Source organism: Lichenostomus cassidix, chromosome 4, assembly GCF_008360975.1.
Source record: "Lichenostomus cassidix isolate B80296 chromosome 4, HeHo_3.0, whole genome shotgun sequence".
In the NCBI taxonomy this organism is placed as follows: Eukaryota; Metazoa; Chordata; class Aves; order Passeriformes; family Meliphagidae; genus Lichenostomus; species Lichenostomus cassidix.
The window spans coordinates 62,047,915-62,064,528 of NC_139484.1; the positions used below are offsets into that span (position 1 = coordinate 62,047,915).

Genomic DNA, 16,614 nt, shown 5'->3' on the forward strand with positions numbered 1-16,614 from the left:
CTGATTTCTTTGATAGTTCTTCGGTGCCATAAAAAATGAGTACGTTGTTTTGTTTAAATTTCCATATGAAACTGTGCTTTTGGTTGTACCTTTCAGAAATCATCTGGCTGAAAATACAGAGGAATTGGTGGTTGGAAAGAAAAAGGTGGGGTGGGGGAAGAGCAGGATATTATACGAGTAGAGGAAAAGGCTAAACTAGAAAGATATTTTCAATTGTCTTGTTTTATTTCTTTCCTAAATCCTGCCTATGTGATCTGAAAGGATAAGGAGATAAAGATGATGATAATAGGAAATGCAAACACAGGTCCCTGTTGCAGTTACAACGTATCTACCTGTTTCTTTGCAGCATTGGGAGGCTGGTGCTCATAGAGCTGCTGGCATTATTTTATCTGTCCAGGATACCTGGGCACTCTTTTTTATATTAACAAATGTTTCACAGCTCCTGTCACCAGGTGTGCTCCCAACAGGATATTCATGTAATTAGCAGAAGAGCTGTTTTTAATTTACTGAGTCCTTTTTCCTCTCTCATTTCCTTTTTCCCATGGCAGTACTGAAGCAGAGAGGTACAAGGGGCACAATATCAGCAACTCTCCCGTGGTCCAGAAAGTCATTTTTATTCCAGTTGAGACCTGCCAGTACATGCCCTGTCTCCGTCATTACAGCCTCGGCAGAGCAGTGAAGAGACATAATGAGGGCAAAGATCATTTCTGCTTCCAATTTGTGCAGCAGCGTGGCGTATGTGCTTGTCAGGAGCAGCTGAAATCCACATTGTTTCAAGACTGTTTTGAAACCTGCACTGAACTGGGGCCTTGCCAAGAGAAAGGAGAAGTTTTGTGAGTATAAATAAGGCTGTAGCTGAGGTGCTGACACACACAGTGAGGCGCTGTGTCACAGCCCGCTGTAGCCTTTGGTTGGTACCCCGGCAGTTTGCCAAATACTGAGTGCTAAGCTGGAGCAATGCTGTGTCCTTGGAGCACTGAGTGCTTGTGGAGTGCGACTCTGTTGCTGAAGGCTGACCCTCACCCTCACACAGCCCCCGCAGCTCTGCTCCTGTGCACTGCCTCAGCCTTGTTTGCAAACCTTTGTGCACACCTGTTTCAGCTGAAGATTTGTTTTAACGGCCTCAATTGCTCTACTCATCCAGTGCTTTTGATGGATGAATTTTTTTAATTAGCAGGAGAGGCACTGAGGGCACATCCACAGGAGCAGGTAATTATGACCAGCAGGTAGCTGTGGCGGAAGGTTTGGTCCCCTCGTGTCTGGGTTATATAAATTGTTGTGATGCAGTTCCCGGCAACGCATCTGTTACAGAATCTTGAGCAGCTGGCAGAGTGTATTGGGAGTCCCAGCAGGACAGAAAAAGCAGTTGGATGTGTTTATTTTATGAAATGCTCGTGTCAGTAGCAGCAGAAGCATCCAAGTAACATTGTTTTATACCAAGGATCTCAGACAGCCCTTCCCTGACGCGTTGACAGTCGAACATCCCGAGAACGGAGCAAAGGAGAAAAGACTGTGCCTGTAACAAGGTCAGCAGTTTTGCTGCTCACATGTTTTGCCTCCCAGGGCTGGGTTGTGCTAGCACTTGTGAAGTGTCTTAACTGAGATGCTAAACATTCCTGAAGTGGTGTTTTATTCTCTGATGTCTTGTGCCTAGAAGCTGGAGACCAATTGTAAACGGAAAATGTCAAGCCACTGAGGTGAGGGTATTACTTATTTTTTAGGTTTAATGAAGGCGATTGATGTTTTGTGCTGCTATTACAGAGGGTGGATTTAAATAATCTCTGAAGCTCTTTGCCAGTCTCAATTTCAACAATTACTGTTTTATTAGCACTGGCTTTCCCACTGCCGGTGCTCAGTCCAAAAAACGAGAGCTCTCCTTTCGAAAGCTTGTGTAGTTCTTTGTTATACATTACATTTTGGAGGGAAAGATGACAAAAGGTAAAACACTACATTTTTGTAACTGTCATTAAAATGTCTCTCTCTAGTAATTAAGTAATGAGGGTAAGTATAATTGTATTAAGAGTTTGGTTAAGTTAGTGACTCCTTTTTCTTCCTAAGCTTTTGCGCTCTCTGTGCCTCACTGATTTATTTCTAGTGCTCTCAGTCTCAGATTGTGCACTGGAGCATGAAGAGATGGAATGACTCGCTGGAGCTCCAGCGGAGCGGCTCCAAGCTGTCCCTTCATTTCAGCCAGGTGACCCTGCAGAGCGGAGGGTGAAGATGAGCCAGGCCTGGCGGTGGGATGAGCCAAGCCAGGCTGGTGGGATTTCTCCCAAAGAGCCCCGGCAGCTAGGGGTGAGGGGGGCAGCGGCTTGGACGAGCTTTGTCCTCGGGTCTCCTGCCGGCCGTCCCAGGGGAAGGACTGGAGTGGGAATCAGCCTTTGCAGGAACAGGTCATTGAGGTGCTGGAGCATGTCTAGAGAAGGGAGTGGAGCTGGGGAAGGATGTGGAGCACAAGTGTGATGAGGAGCGGCTGAGGGAGCAGGTGGGGCTCGGCCTCGAAGAGACTCAGGAGGGACCTTATTGCTCTCTAGAGCACCCTGACAGGAGGGTGCAGCCAGGTGGGGATAGGCCTCTCCTCCCAGGACGGGAGGACAGTCTTAAGCTGAACCAGTGGAAGTTTATGTTGCATATTAAGAGGAATTTCTTCAGAGAAAGGGTGATTACCCCAGGAATGGGCTGCCCAGGGCGATGGTGGAGTCACTGTCCCTGGGGGTGTTTAAGGAAAGACTGGACGTGGCACTCAGTGCCTTGAGGTGTTCAGTCATGGCTGGACTCGATAATCTCAGAAGTCTTTTCCAACCGAATCGACTCGGTGAAGGAGTTACAAACCCGCCCACTATGAGGCGCCCAGACCAGAGCCCGCTCCGCTCCGCCCCGCTCCCCTCAGCGCGTTCCCGCCCCTCCCGCGCGGGGCGGGGCCGTGCGCAGCGGCACGTGACTGGGGCGGGGCTATGCCTCTATGTCTCCGCCCCCAAGCGCAGGGGGAGGGGCCGCGGTGCCGGCGGCGCAGGCGCAGTGCGGTCGCGGCCCGGGCGGGGGTGGAACCCGGAAGTGCCGGGCGGTGCGGCCGCCATGGGGCTGTTCGGGAAGACCCCCGAGAAGCCGCCCAAGGAGCTGGTGAGGCGCCGGGGCCGCCGGGGCGGGGCGGGGAGCGGCGGGGGCCGGGCGGTTGCGGGGGGAGTGGCGGCAGGGCCGTGCGGCGTTGCCATGGCGTCGGACGGGGACTGCGGAGGGGCCGGGCTGGGCCTGCTCCTGGCTACAGCCGGCCCTGGCTACAGCCGGCCCGGGAGCGGGCGGGTGGAGACCTCACGGCACCTGCCAGGATCTGAAGGGGCCTGCAGGGAAGCCGGAGAGGGGCTCTGTCAGGAGCTGAAGTGGCGGGGCAATATGGAATGCGTGCAAATTGGTGGAGGGGAAGTTTCGATTAGATATTAGGAAGAAATTCTTCCCTATGAGGGTGGTGAGAGACTGGAACAGGTTGCCCAGAGAAGCTGTTGCTCCCCCATCCCTGGCGGTGTTCAAGGCCACGTTGGATAAGGCCTTGAGCAGCCTGGTCTGGCATGGAAGGTGTCTCTGCCCATGACACGGGAGGCTGGAACTATATGGTCTTTAAGGTCCCTTCCAACCCCTTAACAGCCTATGGTTCTGTGATTCTAGCTCCTCTTGCAGACTCAGCCTTAGAGTTAGGAAATAGTAGCTGAAATATTGGGACTTGGAGGATGATGAGGATGAGTATGTAGCCAAACTGTGTTTCTACCAACAGCTTTCTGATGTCACAGTAAATGAAGTAATCGAGATGCTGTTGCTTTTCATAAGTAGCTACTGATGTGTTAATAAAAAATCTGCTGTTTGGTGAGGGGAAGGTCAAATACATTAGAGGTACTGGAAAAGCAGCAGGGAGGACAACAGGCACTCAAGTTGAAGGCTTAGAAAAGCTGCAGTGTCACAGATGTTCCCCGATGCTTTGTAGCAGCTGAGTCCCAGGGGAGTAGGTTATGGTTGTTGCTTGTTGGGTGAGAAAATTAGATGAGGAATGTACCTTTGGGAGTGTCCTTTCCCTTCCTCCTCAGCGTGTGTCGGAGCACTGTGTGGGCTGAGTCAGTCTCCATTGCTGCTGAGTGTGGTACAAGATCCCCCAGGGTGAGCTGGGGCTGGAGGCTGCTGCTCTCAGGGGTGGGGTAACACATCAGACAACTCTAACCCACACGTGTGGTCATGCTGCACTGAGGAGTTCTTGCCTCGTGTCCTTTTGCATTCCCTAGCTGATAAGCTTGTCATGTTTCCAGTAGCACAGTGTCTGTGGGTCATCTTGGAGCTCTTGGAGGATGGTCTCTCTTCATCCACCTTGAACCTTCTTTTTGGTAGTGCCCAGCTGCAGGATGAGGAGCAATAAATGGCCATAAATGAAACCACAGTAACTTCCACCTCAACTTGAGGAAGAACTTGTAAATGCTGAGGGTGGCAGAGAACAGACTGCCCAGGGAGGTTGGGGAGTCTTCCTCTCTGGAGATATTCCAAAGCCACCTGGACACATTCCTATGTCACCTGCTCTGAGTGACCCTGCCTTGGCAGGGGGGTTGCACTGGATGATTTCCAGAGGTCCCTTCCAACCCCAGTGATTCTGTGATTCTTTGCAGAAAACCCTGCACAGGCATTATGGAGCTAGGGAGAGGTGATGTGAGTCCTCTTGCTGTTTGAAGCACTCCCTTGGGGTGCAGGCTGGCACTGTGGTGACTTCACAGGCCATAACAGTGATATTGAGAAACCCATTAATAGTAAGAAATTCCTTTCCTCCTGTACCTAACTGCAGCTTTAGAAGGAAGAAGAAGTAGTTGTTTCTGCATCCTAGCTGATGGGGAAACAGCACTGCTTACCTCATGTCTGCCAGCAGCTGTGCACAAAGATACAGTCCCTGCAGGGCTAGAGGGAGCCATCCAAGCACTGCAGGAGGTGGATGATGATGGGGAGAGGTTGGGTTTTTTTGATGGCAATGATTTGCCCTCGGTGCATTTGTATGCCCACTCTGTTGATGTGAGGTAATTTGTTTATGATCAATACAAGGCAAATATATACCTTGTGAAGAGCTGGTGATGTATTTCAGCCTGTCTGAAGCTGGGGATTTATTATACTTTTAATGCCATGTCTGGATCATTTGAACTTAAAAAATGGGTTTTCCTCCAGTGTAGTCTGAGTTGGCTCTTTTCAGCTGAGTGCTTTGCTGGCTGACTCTGCTGTGATGCAGTGCTTTTGTTTAGATCAGGAGTGGAAGCAGAATAGCTTCATCAGAGTGGAGTTGTGCTCTGGATAATTAGCTTTGCTCAGCTGGACCACATACTCCTGTTCCCAGCACTGCTGCCTTGTGCTGTGGTTTGTGTCCATGTCCCTGTGTGAGATGGGCAGTGTGGCTTCTTTGCAGCTCAACAAATTGCTGTCTCACATAGCTGGGAGCATGGAGGAGCCTGGATGAGAGGCAATGGGATTTCCTCCTCATCTTACACAAAACAGGAGATGAGTTGGGAGCACCAGGGAAGGCACAAGCACTTTAGGTCAGTCATGTCAACCAGCTGATTCCTGGCAATGCTAGGGATGAGCTGTGAAAGAGTTTTCTGCTGTCAGAGTAAGCAGGGATTGATGACAACACACAACCAGTCTTGATTTAATGGTGTCTTTGTGCTGGGTTGTGCATCCCAGAGGCAGAAGCTGCAAATCCTGCCATGATTCATTTGACAGTTGCTAATTGTGCTTGTACATGAAGGCTTTTTGTGTGTTGGTTTGTTCTAGAATACGAGTGGTAGAGCAAATCTCTGGTAGGTGTTACATTTGAAACAGGAGAGCTGGCCACCCTGAGCTCTGTCATGTTTTACTTCAGTCTCTTCCCACTGCTTTTTCCCCTCTCATATAGTCCAAAAAAGAGACCTTGTTAGCTTTGTGTTAGGATGAGAGAAGAATGACTCTCCAGGATATTTTCTCCTCTGCTCTGAAGAAGAAGGGAGGCTGCAGTCAGTCCTGCAAGGGTTTGGGGTTTTTCCCTCTAAAACCAGGATTTAACTAAAGGTACAGGAGCTTTCTGAAACTTGTTAGAAACTTCTGCACTTATGCATGCCTTTGGGTTGTTTGTGGGGGTTTTAAAGCTGATTTTGTGCTTGGGCACCTCAAATGGTGGCTGTTGCCTGCAGTCAAAACATGAGAACAAAGCTCTAAAGGCTCTCACTGCCCCTGATGGGGTTGTAGTCAAGACAGGGACAGGTACTTTTGGGGTGTCTCCAGTGACAGAAGAGTGGCTACAGCCACCACTAGCCAGAGGAGAGTTTTGAGTTGGACATGAAAGGCTTGGTTGGATGGAGCTCTGAGCAATCTAGTTTAGTGGAAGGTGGCCTGCCAACAGCAGGGGGTTGGAAATAGATGGTCTTTAAGGTCCCTTCCAACCCAAACCATTCCAGGATTCTGTGAGGAAAGGTCTTCACCACAGGAGTAATTTAAGTGCAGTTCTCAGAGTGGCTGTGAAGTCTCTGCCCTCAAACAGTATCAAAACTCAGTGGAAGAGGCCCTGAACAACCTGCCTGATGTCTGAACTTGATCCTGCTTTGAGTAGGGTTGGCTTGGAGACCTCCTGGAGATCCTCCTGACTGAAATGGTCAGTAGCACTCTTGGTGCTGTCATCCTGTGCCTAAGTCTGTCCCTTGTGCTGAAATCCCCTGTGGCAAGTTCCCTCTGTACAGTGACATGGCTCTGATGTGGGAAGTTAGCCAGGGAGTGAGCATCTGACTCACAAATCACATCGTGGAATCATTGAAGAGTTTCAGTTGGAAGGGACCTATAAAGGTCCTCCTTAACTCCTTGTCTGAACATTAAGAGCAGTGCAGTAGCTGGTGGTATCTCTGCAATGTTTTGGGGGTTTGTTATTTCAATAATGAAATATTTTAACATCACTCATAAGTCAAAGCGCGTGCATTTTGAAGTGTTGCCTTTGATACTGAATGTTTAAGTTACATGAAAGTATAAAAGCATAGTTTTAAAGTTGGAATTTCAAGTAACTCTCACTTTCTCTTTTTAAGGTCAATGAATGGTCCTTGAAGATAAGGAAAGAAATGAGAGTGATTGATAGACAGATCAGAGGTTTGTACTTGTGTCTCATTTTTTGGTTTTATTCTCCCTGTCTGCCTTCAAGGTTTTTTTACTTTAATTGAGGCAGTCTGTGAAATTTAATAACCTGGGGTAGTCTGTCATGTTTGGAATAAAGGAAGATGAATGTGATCCCGGGGCCAGACTTAGTCTGTGTTACAAAATTATGCAGCTGTGAACCTATCCAAGTAAAATTTTCAAAGGAACATGAATATTTCATGCTCCCAGTAAGACATAATGCTCTCAAATCCCTTTGGATAACACATATTAGACTTATTATCTGGAATTTCACCCACATTGGTTTAATGAGTAGTATCAGTGTGGTATATAATTCCACATGTAGAAAGTTCCACTGGCATGAACTGGTGTGTGAAAGTGCACATGCCAAGCAGAAGTAGTTTGCTGTCAGCTTGGTAAAATTACAAACAGAAGAGATGAAGGGAAAAAAAGGTATTTTCTCAGTGGTGGATGTTTTGCTATTAAATTATGAGCCTTACACTGCTGAAGGTGTCTTGAAAAGCAGAGGAGCTGCTTATTATTGTACTGCTGTTAGTTCAGAATTTGTTCTGCCTGCCTTCCCTAAGCCTGAAAATAGGTTTGGGTCTGGGTTTTGTTTTCCCCTTCTTTGTCTTCTCCCCTGTCCCTGGGATTTGTGTATGGGATGTGCTGGTGAAGGATATTTTGTGTCAGCATCTGGTTATGAGGCACATGCCTGTTTTGAGTGACTCCTTGAGGAGTACCTCCTCCCTTCCCCATTTTCCCCCAGCCCTATGCCTCTGGAGTAACCTAGCAGGATTTGTGTCTTCTCCCTCTTACAGACTTGTTTGAGCTGGTTGGAGAAGGTTGCTCGTGCAGTACAAAGTCTGCCCTTGTCTCTAATATGAGGCACAGAGTTTATGTCTTTCCCAGGAAAACTGATGTACAGGGATGTGAATTCTTTTGCTTTCTCCAGCACTTTGTGTGGCTGTATCAGGCACAGAGGAACTGCAACATGGCTGATCTTATTAGCAATATATGTTTTAAGAGATTGCATCTTCCATGGCAGCAAACTACCCACATGTTAACTACTGATGTTTCTTGAAATTTCAGACTTCTCTTAACTTCTTACATGCTTTACTTTAAATGGCCTGTACAGGTCCTAGGTTACATGGTGGTGTGATACTTCAACATGGATGCAAATCTAATAATTTTAGCAGCTCTAAATGTGTCTGTATTTCAGAGTCCTACATTCAAAGAAATACAATTCAGCACTAACCACCAACTTTCTTCTAATAATTCCCCTTAAAATAAAGTACAGAATATCTTTGTGCTAGGGTTTCACACCTTACCAGGGGTCACCTATGGAAGTACATGGTTCTGCTGGACACTTCCCAGGCTAGCAGGCTGCTCCTGGAGGATGACAGCCAAGTGCCACTGAAGGTTTTCTCCAAAATTATCTGCTGTAGTTGGATTCTGCTGCACTTTCTCATTTCAGCAAAGCCTCACACAGGAAATCCTTGCAATCTTTAAGTAAGGATGCTAAGCTGGAACTTGCCTTAGTTTCCCTGGGGAAGGTTGTGCTAGATGTGTTTGGACAAGAGAACAGTAGATCCACCTGGGATGAGCTGAGTGGGCTTGGATCACAGGAACACTTGGCTTGCCTGGTCAGCACAGTTTCTGAAATAGCAACACACTGTTTGAAACCATCTGTTGTTGGACTCCTGCTGCTGTAGGGATTTCTCTTTGGGATAGGTTGTTTTTCAGAGCCTGGAAGGGTTGGAGAAATGAAAGGTATCCTCGTTACTTCAGAACTGAATTTTTTGAGTTGACAGAGTTGGAGTAATAGAGTAACTTTGTGTTTTGCTGAGCTTGTGAATCCCTCTCACAGGTGCTTGGGCTGCTTTGTGCCTCTTGTGCTGGAAAGTGCTGCAGAGGGACTGGGGACGTGACTTTGGCTCAGTTGAGGAGTGGCAGCTGGCACTGACCTTCAGAAATGGAGTTGCCTGTTCTTGCATACTTGTGCCACTAATCTCATACTCAGCAGTTGGTCATGCCAGTGAAAGCATTCACTCGAGCACAGGCTGCCCTGCACTAGTCTGGGTGTGGTAACACAGTACTTGGGGTTGTTTTCAGCCTGACAAAGGGGATGTTGTATTTCTCAGTACTGCTGGAGTTTTCCTGGTGCTTTCAGTTTTCTGTTGGAGCACTTTAGCTCTTTCTTACCTGCTCTGATATGCTGGAAGTCAGCTCAGTCCACTGTCTGACATACAAATGTCTTCAAGTTTGTGGTATTTCTGATAATAATAGCAGGAAAGCAGCAAGGGTATATTTTTTTAACTATGATCCTACAGCTTTCTGCTGGTCCTTTAATGTAAAGACCCCAGTGAATGACACTGAGAGAATAACTGATCTGGAGTACAGGGTTTATTAATTCCCACCTGAGAAGCTGTGTTGAAGTTGACCTGTGCCAGAAAGTGTGTGGATGCCTTTGTGTTTCTAAAAGGGCAGCTTCTGATTCTCCCAACATGTAACTTTTTCTGGCATAAATCAAAAAGACTCAAAACTAAATTTGGACAGAGGCTTTCCTTGAAATAGTTGTTCTTGTGGTCATTTCAATCAAAGCTGGATGCCAAGAGAGCTTGAAGAAGATGTTTTAAGTAAGATGTATATTTATATATATACACACACACACACACACATATATATATTTATATCAGACCAGTTTAATAGGGAATTATTTTGAAGTTGTAAGCCAAGTCATCCTCTCAGAGTGCTTTGTTTTTACAGAACCTTTTTTGCTTCTTAAGCTTTTAGACAGCTCAGCATCATGCACTAATATACTCAGACAGTCCTTTAGAGTACTCTTGACTGCAAAGGGAATTACAGAGCTGGATGTTCAGTAATGAAAATTTTCCTATTAAGATTTAGCTGAATTAATCAGCTAAAATATAAATCAGCCTATAACAAGGTCTTTGAGTAACAGAGGGAATCTGAAATGAAGCAGAAACAATTCTTTGCATTGGAAATACCCCCCAACAAATGACTGATTTCTCTTCCATGTCCTTAAGAATTTGTCACTATTTGCTATGTTTTTCTGTACTCCAGATATCCAGAGGGAAGAGGAGAAGGTGAAGAGGTCAGTGAAGGATGCTGCCAAAAAGAATCAGAGAGATGTGTGCGTGATCTTGGCCAAGGAGCTGATCCGCTCTCGGAGGGCTGTAAGCAAACTCTATGCATCCAAAGCTCACATGAACTCTGTTCTCATGGGGATGAAGAACCAGCTTGGTAAGAGCAAATGCTGAGCCCAAGCACAATGACTGCTCTGACTTTAGAGGTGAGGTCTGAGGTTTCCTTGTCCAGAACCAAAGTCAAATGCAGGCAGAGGTTGAAGATGAGAGCAGCTTTGCTCTTGTGAAAGGCAGCTGATTCCAGTGAGCTTCAGGAACCTGGGAAGATCCTTCCAGAGCAGGCCCAGGGCTGTGAGGGTGCTGCAGTTCCACTCTCTAATCCCAGCAGGAACATGCACCCACACTCTCTGAGCAGAGCCTTTACCACCATCTCACAAACACACACAGCTTTCACACAAACATGAAAACCTCTATCCTGCTCTTCCTCTTCAGCTGATGAGTAGAATGCACATATACATGTTCTACTGACTAGTAGAGCACACACATACATGTACACAATAGGTGGGTTGTTCCAGGAGCTGTTCTCAGTTGCCCTGTGTAAGCTGGCCAGATGTCTGGTACTTGGCCTCAGATCTCCTGCTCTGCCTGAGCTGCTGGTACCTAGTCCTGCAGGCCCCTGAGGTTTGTCTGTTTCTGATTCACTCCAGTCCTTCACCAAACTATCTTTGGTTGTTGCCCTAAAATTCAGTTATGTTCCTGTAATCCCCTTAAAAGATCAATCATAAGTTTCTCCTGTGTCCAAACGTGCCCTTTTCCCATACACCCCTGTAATGAGTCCTGTACCTGCAGGCAATAACCCCCCTCAGTGTGCAGGGTGTTCTGAGGCTGTCTCCCCACTGCCCTGTCTGGATGGATGTCCCACCCTGGGCTCTGAAGTAGTCAGGGAGCTCCCAGTTTTAGTTTCTTGGGGTTCCTGCCCCACATTGTTCTCTGTGTCCTTGCTGGTTCCCTGTTTCCTCTGATGAGCTGCTCAGAAGATGATCTAACACCTCAGATCTTGAGGGTTGCAGTGATGTGAGAACTGCATGCTCTGAAACTGAACTCAGAGCAATTTGGAGCACATTCTTAGTGTGCATTCCTAAACAGTTTGGATGCATTCCTAACATCCCTGTATCCTTGTAGAGCCTGTGTCACTGATTTTGATAGGATCTGTCACAGGAGTAGAATTCCCTTCACCTTGTAAATGGTTGTATCTCTAGCAAGAGTCTGGGTACATTTACTAACACCTACATGGGCACGGGGGAGCAGTGTTTGATTTTCTTGGTGTGGATGAATCCATTTGCTCCTTGGCTTAACACCTGTGTTCTCTAAACCCTCCTTGGCCCTTTGTGTTCCTCCAGAACCAGCATATTTCCCTCATTCCTTATCCACATGAGAATCTGTTGTAACAGACTTCCTGCAGTGTTTTCCATAGCTGCAAACATTCCAGCCTGTAACAAGCAGAGCAGAAGGCTTTAAAGACAGGGGAAGACTTGGTGGAGGTCAACATGCTGCTGAAATGTCAGAACATTTCCCCCACCCCAGCATTCTCCAAGTAGATTTTAACATTGGATGAGTGATAAATCAGGAGTCACATTGTGAACTGTAAGTGTAATTTTATCATGGTTCAAATGTGGCTCCCTGTGCATGCCAGGCAAGGGAAGTAGGACCATCCTTGTAGCTTTTGGTGTCCCTTAAAAGGAAAAACTCAAAGCAGCCTCTTCCTTATTACCACTGCCAGCACCTTCATCTTCCTGGGAATGTTCTGATACACTTAGATAGGAAATATGAAGGAGTCTAGAATTCAGTCTGGGGTTTGTAGTAACTTGAGAAGTGACCACTCAAGGCAAGGTTTCTATTAGTTTGTTACAAGTGTAGGGCTCTTGAAGAAATTATTAAAATGAAAAATAATATGTGCTGTACCTTCATTTTGCTTCGTTAAGGAGTGACCATTTTATATACAAACAGGTAAGTTCTCTGTGTCCAGGAAGCTGCAAAGTTAGATGGCAGAATTCAAAAAACTTCAAAGTATCCTTATTTATTGCTTTTTGATCTTGGTATACCATCAACACATATGAGGAGAGCTTATAAATTACATTATGAGAATAGCCTCTGGAAAGACTGTTGCTAAATTCAGTTTAAACAAGCTGATTTTCAGCTTATCTGCTTCAGTATTAATTTTATAGCTTACTCTTTGCTGTGAAATGATTGCACCAGAACTTCTGCCAGAGTTAGTTTCCAGTACCCAGTGTCAGGCAGGAGGTCCCTGGTTTCAGCAGTCACTGCAGCTCTGCTGCTGAAACCTTCAGCAACACCTCTGGCTGCTGAGGGGCTGAGCAGGAACAATCTGGCCTCTCTCTCCCTGTCTTTAATGAACTGGGTGCAGGTGGGTCAAAATCTATCTGCAGACCCCCTGGGTTGCTCATTGTACAGGACCAGTAGCTTTGCTATAAATATGGCTTTTCCAGGAATTTAGTAAAGAATGAAGAAGTGAAATGCCTTTTTTCTTTTTTTAAGTTGAATTGCCTAAATGTAAACAAAGTTCCATGTAGAGAAGATATAATTCCTCTGCTTTCAGCAGTGCATGGATTGTTCAGACTGTTCTATGCCTCTCCTTCACAGCTGTCCTCAGAGTAGCAGGTTCATTGCAGAAGAGCACAGAAGTCATGAAAGCTATGCAAAACTTAGTAAAAATCCCAGAAATCCAAGCAACGATGAGGGATTTGTCCAAAGAGATGATGAAGGTAAGATCTGGTACACAAATCAGACTTGGGTGAACACAATGTGGTTGTTACTGAGCTGTGCAATTGCTTGGGTGGCTCTCTTGTCAGAGGACTTGTGTGAGCTCAGGACATGCTGTGATTCTGTTTCCAGTCTGATACTGGTGAAACAAAGAGTTTTAAATCCAATAGCAAAAAGCTGTTAGACAAACATTCCTAATAACAAAATTGGGAACATATTGGGAATTTATTTGCCATAGAGAAATTCAAAGAACGATTTTCAGGCATTTATATACACTATAACATAGAAGATTTTTTTTATAGACACTTCCAAAAATCTGCCCAATTTATTGCATCATGGTATAGGTGTTTTGTTTCTTTTAATTACTACCAGAACATCTCATCTGTCTTTGTTTAATGGATAACCCAAGTTTTATCCAGCTAAACAGTGCTTTATTAAATTTGCTGTCCTGGTTAGACAATTACTATTGATTAAGTTTTTTGGGGTGTAAAAGCCTATGAAATGGCTCCCTTACTGCACCTGCAGTGCATTAATCAAATTTTCTGGGATGTATAGGCCTTTGACTCCTTAACTCTCTCAAGATATCTTTCTTGTTCTATGACATCTAATTAATCTCTAGTTATATCATAACCATTAAACAATTCTTTATTGAATTTTGTTCTTCAGCTATAGATTCTCTGAGGGGTATAGGTCCATGGAGTTCCTTTTCACAGGTGCAGTGAGGTAGTTTCTCAGGGTTTTCTACTGACACTCAGTCAATACAAATCTAAATCAAAACCAGCCAAAATAACACAGTCAAACATTCCTTAACTAATTAAACATAGTTCATTACAAAATTTTAAATCGCTTTAATTTATATATAACTTGCTGTCACTGGGTTTAAAGCATCTAGCTCTGTGTCTCCATGTAATGAGTGCTCTGATTTGTAAGTATCACATGTCTCTGTTACGACTACCACATTTTCAACTACCAAAATTGTTTTGCTTTCTTCCTTCTTACCATTCTAGACTGTTTAGTTCAAATAAGTTTATTTCTAAATAATTTTACCATTGTGCACCAGCATAATTTGGCCATATCTAGGTTGCAGGGCCTGCAAAGGAATGTTTTCAAATGCAGATAGAAAAAAACCAAGCTGTGTCAAGGAGCAATTTTACAGTGTGTTACACAATTCGTGCTGCATGACTGACATTTGCACTTGCATTTCACTTGCTTGGAGCAGGCTGGCTTCTTGGTTTAGACATGCAAGAACAATAAATGACCATGGAATCCTGGATGGTTTGGATTGTAGAGGATCCTAAAGATCATGTAATTCCAGCCCCCCTGCCATGGGCAGGGACAACTTCCACTAGACCAGGTTGCTCCAAGCCCCATCCAACCTGAACTTGAACACTTCCAGGGATGAGGCATCCACAGCTTGTCTGGGGAACCTGTGCCAGTGCCTCACCACCCTCACAGGGAAGAGTGTTATCTAATTTAAATCTCTCCTCTTTTAGTTTAAATAACTTGAGGTTTTCAAAGTGAGAACATATGACTTTCAATCCTGAGTTTTCTTCCTGCTTTTCCAGTGCACCAGTTGTAGAAAGACATCCTTGCACTGAGGGCAGGTGTGTAACACCCTCCTGCAACAGCCTCCATCTGGAAAGCTGGAGCAGAGGGTTGTTACATGCCTGGATAGGCATAACCCCATCTCCCAAGTAGGAAGACTCTCCTCTTGCTCTGCTGTTTCCAAAGGCATCACATGCTGCTGCCTTGTTGTTTTCTGCTAGGCTGGAATTATAGAGGAAATGCTGGAGGACACCTTTGAAGGCCTGGAGGATCAGGAGGAGATGGAAGAGGAAGCCGAGGCAGAAATTGACAAAATCCTCTTTGAAATTACAGCTGGTGAGTTTGTGGGTGTTGCTGGGAGCCAAGTCCCTGCTCTGTTCAATAACATGCAGCAACTGAAATCTTCATCTGTTCTGACTGAACTGCGCTCTCCCAGTGGCATGTCTTGCTTTGGTGATGGGCAGAGAGCTCTGACAAACTGGTTTCTCAGGGAATACTGGCTGAGAAGGCCAGTGGGGCTCAGCAAAGCAGAACTAATATCCATCAGCTGCTGTCTGTGCAGTTATGTAATTGAGGCTCTAACAGATCTGTGTTTGGCTGTGCAGTGAATCCTCTAAAGAAGGTGAACTTACATGATTGACTAGGTGCTGTTATTAATGAAGCCAAGAAATAAACTCAGCTACACTGCCTTGAGTCATAGGCTGTGTTGTCAGTCCTGGCAGTAATATGCTGTGTCTTGTTTGGGGGAAAAAACCCAAAACAAACACAAAAACCCTCTTAAAACTAAAGCCACAACTTCAGCCTTCCAGCTCATGAAGTAATGCTCTACTGGTTCAGTTATTTGACTTTGAGAAGGCTTAGAATGCTCCTTTTACCTGGATTGCTTCTGATGTGATGTGACAAATCCAAGTGCCAGGGCTGCATTCAGCCGTACCACACTGAAAGTGCAGCTCCTGCCCTGCTGGCACCTTGTGCCCAACACTTGGCACACTGCCCTCTTGTTTCACATCCCAATTTGCTCTTCCCATCCTGTTTCCTGGCTGGAGCAGCTCCCATCGCACCGCGCAGCAGGGGGAGCTCCCAGCCAGGCAGCAGGGCTTGGAGGGAGCTGGGAGCCTCCTCCGAGAAGGGGAGGAGTGCAGAGGCTCAGAGGGGCTGACAGATCAGCGCTGCTGGGCAACCAACAGCCCTGGGCTGGCCTTGTCACAGCTCAGGGGTGTGACCTCCACCAACAGTGAGCGGTTGGATTATTTTAGATGTCCCTGAAAGCCACTAATTATTAAATGAAGGCCTAACACATGCTAACGAGCCTGATTTTCTTGCAGGGGCCTTGGGTAAAGCACCCAGCAAAGTGACAGATGCTCTGCCAGAGCCTGAGCCCATGGGAGCAGCAGCTGCTGCTGTGGATGAGGAGGAGGACATCGAAGCCATGCAGTCACGGTTGGCCACCCTGCGGAGCTAGGGACAGGAGCAATGTGTACAGTTGGCTCTCTTTTATTCTGTCCTACCTTCAAAATGCAAACCTTAAGTGAAAATACATTATGTAATATATATATATTTTTTTTTTCTTCCTGAAGATTTTATTCTCCAAGAAACTACTGTAATATACTTCTTGGGGAATGCAGTCTCTTCCGGTTTTCTGTTCAGCCCATGTTTCCTGTGGTGACATGGCAAGGGTGGTGTAATGTTATGTATTTTTAGATATAAAATCCTGAAATATATTCTCATCTTCAAGCAGCATTTTTCCCTAACAGGCACTTTGGTTTAATCTGCTACCAAAAACCTCCAGCACTGTCAGATCTGTGTTTTCCTGAATCACTACAAATTTTATTAAAGCTGCTTCTAACAGTCACTACCATGTAGTTAAGTTTGCATCACTTTGGCCTCTTTCAGAAACACTATCCACCTCTCACACCTCCCTTTTGGTTTTGTAACACCTTTCTTCAGCACATTTAGGGCCTTAACTGCATAGTTAAAGAGACGTTTTCACTCTGTTCCAGCTCTGTGTGATCACAGGGGAGCCTGTGGCACAGTGAGGCAGGTCAGCTGGCAGAGT

General features: G+C 45.8%; 1 protein-coding gene across 1 annotated transcript; it reads left to right on the top strand.

Annotated features, from left to right (window-relative positions):
* Positions 1 to 2,983: 2,983 nt before the first annotated feature.
* CHMP3 (charged multivesicular body protein 3) lies at positions 2,984 to 16,410 on the top strand. The gene is made up of 6 exons (XM_085059547.1): positions 2,984 to 3,120; positions 7,059 to 7,119; positions 10,210 to 10,389; positions 12,894 to 13,015; positions 14,780 to 14,894; positions 15,884 to 16,410. The coding sequence occupies exons 1-6, from the start codon at positions 3,076 to 3,078 to the stop codon at positions 16,018 to 16,020; spliced, it is 660 nt and encodes a 219-aa protein (XP_084915673.1). The 5' UTR covers positions 2,984 to 3,075; the 3' UTR covers positions 16,021 to 16,410.
* Positions 16,411 to 16,614: the final 204 nt, after the last annotated feature.

Bases quoted from the DNA above. Each gene is read 5' to 3' on its own strand.
- CHMP3 (XM_085059547.1), top strand. From the start codon at position 3,076: ATGGGGCTGTTCGGGAAGACCCCCGAGAAGCCGCCCAAGGAGCTG. The intron at 3,121-7,058 runs GTGAGGCGCCGG...TCTCTTTTTAAG, and splicing joins AGAAGCCGCCCAAGGAGCTG to GTCAATGAATGGTCCTTGAA. The intron at 13,016-14,779 runs GTAAGATCTGGT...GTTTTCTGCTAG, and splicing joins TGTCCAAAGAGATGATGAAG to GCTGGAATTATAGAGGAAAT.